Source organism: Rattus norvegicus, chromosome 4, assembly GCF_036323735.1.
Source record: "Rattus norvegicus strain BN/NHsdMcwi chromosome 4, GRCr8, whole genome shotgun sequence".
In the NCBI taxonomy this organism is placed as follows: Eukaryota; Metazoa; Chordata; class Mammalia; order Rodentia; family Muridae; genus Rattus; species Rattus norvegicus.
The window spans coordinates 167,716,895-167,721,774 of record NC_086022.1 but is presented as its reverse complement, the minus strand read 5'-3'; the positions used below and the strand labels follow the sequence as shown (position 1 = coordinate 167,721,774).

The window sequence follows — 4,880 nt, the reverse complement described above, 5'->3', positions numbered from 1 at the left end:
AATATCAAATGGCCAAGAAGCACCTAAAGAAATGTTCAATATCCTTAGTCAAATCAAATCAAAAGGGAAATGCAAATCAAAAGAACCATGAAATTCCACCTCACACACATCAGAATGGCTAAGATTAAAATTCAGGAGACAGCAGATGCTGGTGAGGATGTGGAGAAAGAGGAATACTCTTCCTTTGTCGGTGGGATTGCACACTGGTACAACCTCTCTGGATATCATTCTGGAGGTTGCTCAGAAAATTGGACATTGCACTACCTGAGGACCCAGCTATACGACTCCTGGGCATATACCCAAAAGATTGTCCAACATGCCACAAAGACACATGCTCCACTATGTTCATAGTAGTCTTATTTATAGTAACCAGAAACTGGAAAGAACCCAGATGCCCTTCAACAGAGGAATGGATACAGAAAATGTGGTACATCTACACAATGGAGTACTGCTCAGCTATCAGAAAAAAAATGGCTTCATGAAATTAATAGACAAATCAGTGAAACCAGAAAATATCATCCTGAGTGATGTAAGCAAATCACAGAAAAACACACATGGTATGCACTCATTGATAAGATCATATTAACCCAAATGCTCAAATTACCCAATATGCAATGCACAGACCACATGAAACTCAATAAGGATGACCAAAATATGGATGCTTCACTCCTTCTTTAAAAGGGTAACAAAAATATCCACAGTAGGTGAGCAGGCAAAGTTTAGAGCAGAGAGTGAAAGAACAGCCATTCAGAGTCTGCCCCACATGTGGCCTATTTATATACAGCCACCAAAACTAGATAAGATTGGCTAATCTAAGAAGTGCATGCTGAAGGGGACTGCAAATAGATCTCTCCTGAGAGACACATCCAGACCATGTGAAATACAGAGGCGACTGCTAACAGTAAACTACTGAACTGAGAATGTGACCCCCTTTGGGGGAATCAGAGAAAGGACTGAAAGAGCTGAAGGGGCTTGGGACCCCATAAGAACAAAAATGCCAACCAACCAGAGCTTCCAGGGTCTAAAACACTACCCAAAGACTATACATGGACTGATTCTGGGCTCCAACTGCATAGGTAAGCAGTGAATAGTCTTGTTGGGGCACCAGTGGAAGGAGAAGCCCTTGGTTCTGCCAAGGTTGAACCCCCAGTGTAAGTGAATTGGGGGCAGTAATGGGTGATGGATGAGGAGGGGAACACACATATCGAAGGGGAGGGGCTGGTTAGGGGGCTGATGGACAGGAAACTGGGAAAGGGAATAATATTGGAAATGTAAATAAGAAATAACCATTTTAATAAAAATGGAAAAAAATACTCTTTGAAGACAATTGTCCACAACTTATGTTGTTCTATTATCTATTGATAGTATGCTTACATTTGTCTTTTCAGCGTATGTTCAGAAAGAAAGGTATATATTGTGGGATTATACAAAATATGAAAGTATGTCATTCCTAGGCATCCAAGCACCCATGTGTAATAAAAAACAGCAAAGAAGGAGTCTGGGCCTTTGGATCTGAGCTCCTTCCAACTCACATGTTGACAATTTTGGATTACAAATACACATGAAACTCTGTATGTTCTACAGCTCATTAGTAATGAGATTGAAAGATCCAAAATGTATCATATAGCTAATTTTTGGTGAATCATATTGTTATAATCTTTTTCCTCTAGAACATAAGCTGAGGGAATCAAATTTTCCTTAGCTGAGACAATGCAAAATGATAGAACAGTGAAAGAGAATATATCTTTATTTGCATGTTAGCAAATGACAGCTGTATGCACTTTGTGATTTTCTGCAATACAGTACAGCCACTGGAAGTATATATATATCTTAATCTTGACTGAGGTCATATAAGGGATTTCACAAGAATGTGCAGAGTCAGTAGCAAAATTTTACTATGTTCATTGATATTATGTCAGTCACTACGTAAGAAGGAAGACTTGAAAGAAAGCTTATCTGAGTTTTTAAGAATACATGGACATTTCAGCTTGGCAAATGACGAGCTGTGAATTTTTGTCATCTGGACATGGGAAGCAGCCTGTATGATATCTTAACTATTGTCATGATTGCAGAGTTTATATTCGGAAATGTGACCAATGGATTCATAGTGCTGACAAACTGTATTGCTTGGCTCAGTAAAAGAACTCTTTCTTTCATTGGTTGGATCCAGCTTTTCTTGGCCATTTCCAGAGTGGTTTTGATATGGGAAATGTTACTAGCATGGCTGAAATATATGAAGTATTCATTTTCATATTTGGCTGGCACAGAATTAAGGGTTATGATGTTGACCTGGGTAGTTTCCAATCACTTTAGTCTCTGGCTTGCCACCATTCTAAGCATCTTTTATTTGCTCAAAATAGCTAGTTTCTCCAGACCTGTTTTCCTGTATCTGAAGTGGAGAGTAAAAAAAGTGCTCCTGCTGATTCTTCTCGGAAATTTAATCTTCCTGATGTTCAATATATTACAAATCAACACTCACATAGAAGACTGGATGGATCAATATAAGAGAAATATAACGTGGGATTCCAGAGTGAATGAATTTGTGGGGTTTTCAAATCTGGTTTTATTGGAGATGATTATGTTCTCTGTAACACCATTCACCGTGGCTCTGGTCTCCTTCATCCTGTTAATCTTCTCTTTATGGAAACATCTCCAGAAGATGCATCTCAGTTCCAGAGGGGAACGAGACCCTAGCACAAAAGCCCATGTGAATGCCCTGAGAATTATGGTCTCCTTCCTCTTACTCTATGCCACTTACTTCATATCCTTTTTTATATCATTAATTCCTATGGCACATAAAAAAGGACTAGATCTTATGTTTAGCCTAACTGTTGGACTTTTCTACCCTTCAAGCCACTCATTTATCTTGATTTTGGGACATTCTAATCTAAGGCATTCCAGTTGTCTGGTGATAACCTATCTGAGATGTAAGGAAAAGGATTAGAAATTCACTATTCCATAAGGCAGTTAAACCACATGCTATTAGGTATACTCAGTGCTAGATCCCTAGGCAAGCATTAACATTAAAAATATATAATTTCTAGATTCTTCTATTTGTGATAAACCACTCACTTAGAATAATGCTAAAGTAGCGTGATGTTGTATATAAGTGTAAGAATAAAATGTAATTAATTTAGTTTAGGCACAATAACATATGCCTACTAAGTAAAAACTAGGCAGGCTGCTACACTCATATTAGAATCCAGGCTGAGGTATATAGACTCAAGAAATACTGTGGAATAAAGATTTTAATTTTCATTCTATTGTGAGTTATGTGAAATCAATGCCATTAAAGGCATACACAAGATTTTCACACACTGAAACAACTTCTTGCACTTTGTCATATTGTATTGGAAGTAAATTGGAGATAAACTTAATATCAATAAATTACAAAATGTAAACATAAACAGGGTGATTAAAAATTAGCCTCTAGGTCCTGGGGAAATGATTCAGTAAAGTGCTTTCTTTTCAAATAGGAGAATCTGATTGTAAATCATCTAAAAGTCTGGCATAAAATGTCAATGAAAATTTGTATGTAAAATATAGCTATTGCAAAGAGCACCAAGAAAAGAAAATTTTTGCCTTTGAAACCAGTAATTGATATCCTTTAAAAAAGCAGTTACATATTTTCCTGTTTAAGATTTTGTCAAAGGGTAGCTTTGACAACTAATATAAGCTGAGGAAGGTAGCAAGTGTGAAGTCAGCTAATGGGGTCAGTCAGTGCTGTTAGCAGCAGATGGAGGCCACTGCTGAATTTAGCAGGCAATTTACAGGGTGAGCACTGCTAGTGCTGACAGAAGAAAAACTCTGAAATTTTAACTCTTTAGGGTCTGGTGAGAAAGAAAAAGAGAGAAAAAGAGAAAATCGCATATATATATATATATATATATATATCATGGAAGCTCTAACAAGTTGACTCAAACAACTTTATGATGTTTTTAGGCCCTTTTATTTTAATGTCAGTGAATTAGGTGTGGTACAGCAATATTGCTACTTTTAAATTCAAAGCAGTTGTTTTATATATTATTCATTATATAAGCTAATTATAAGTTTAAATCAAAAGGTTTATTTGTCCATGATTTTACTTTATCATTGGGCACACCTGTGCTCTCATCCTTGGGCCTGACCTAGAATGAAAGTTTATCCTTGATCATATGTCTGTCACAAGACTACTTCTCTTCCTATAGTAGTTTATGTACTTACAATATACAAAAGTTTATTGAATTCCTTTTATCACTTATGCGGCCTTTTCTTACTATTCTATTCTATTCTATTCTATTCTATTCTATTCTATTCTATTCTATTCTATTCTATTCTATTCTATTCTATTCTATTCTAGAATCTAACCTATACATTCATTTCTGGCAAAACAACTTATATCATCTCCTTAATTATTTTATCAATTAATCTAACATCCTGAAGTTATTTAAATCTAATATAAGGACTCTGTAAAGTCACAAATTTATTTATACTTCACAAAATTCATTATTTTATGGAACTGCAGCATTGCCTGGGCCAGGAGTCACAAGAGTTCCAGAGTTGACTTTATTGGCATCTGCCTGGCTAACTGAAGGATCAGTTTTCTGTGTACAATAATTTTGTGTATCTCTTTTGATGCAAGATATGAAAAATAATTTCAGTCTAAAAGTGTCCTTAAATTTGAAACTCTCTAGCCAGAATCTAACTATTGATGACCAGTTTGCACCATGGACTCAGTGTCTTCTATTGCTTTAAAATAAGCAACATCTTGAATGCTTTTCTTGTGTATTAGGCAAATAATTAACAACATGTTTCTATGATTGTCTCAATAACAATACTATATTTCTCACAGTTTTTAATTTTTATGGCAAAGTTGGCTAATAAGAATTTTTTTCAAATTA

At 35.8% G+C, this 4,880-nt stretch overlaps 1 protein-coding gene across 1 annotated transcript; it reads left to right on the top strand.

The window, feature by feature from the left end:
* The first annotated feature begins 2,026 nt into the window (after positions 1-2,026).
* Tas2r121 (taste receptor, type 2, member 121) lies at positions 2,027-2,944 on the top strand. Its single transcript, NM_023997.1, has one exon. The coding sequence runs from the start codon at positions 2,027-2,029 to the stop codon at positions 2,942-2,944; it is 918 nt and encodes a 305-aa protein (NP_076487.1).
* The last annotated feature ends 1,936 nt before the right edge of the window (positions 2,945-4,880 follow it).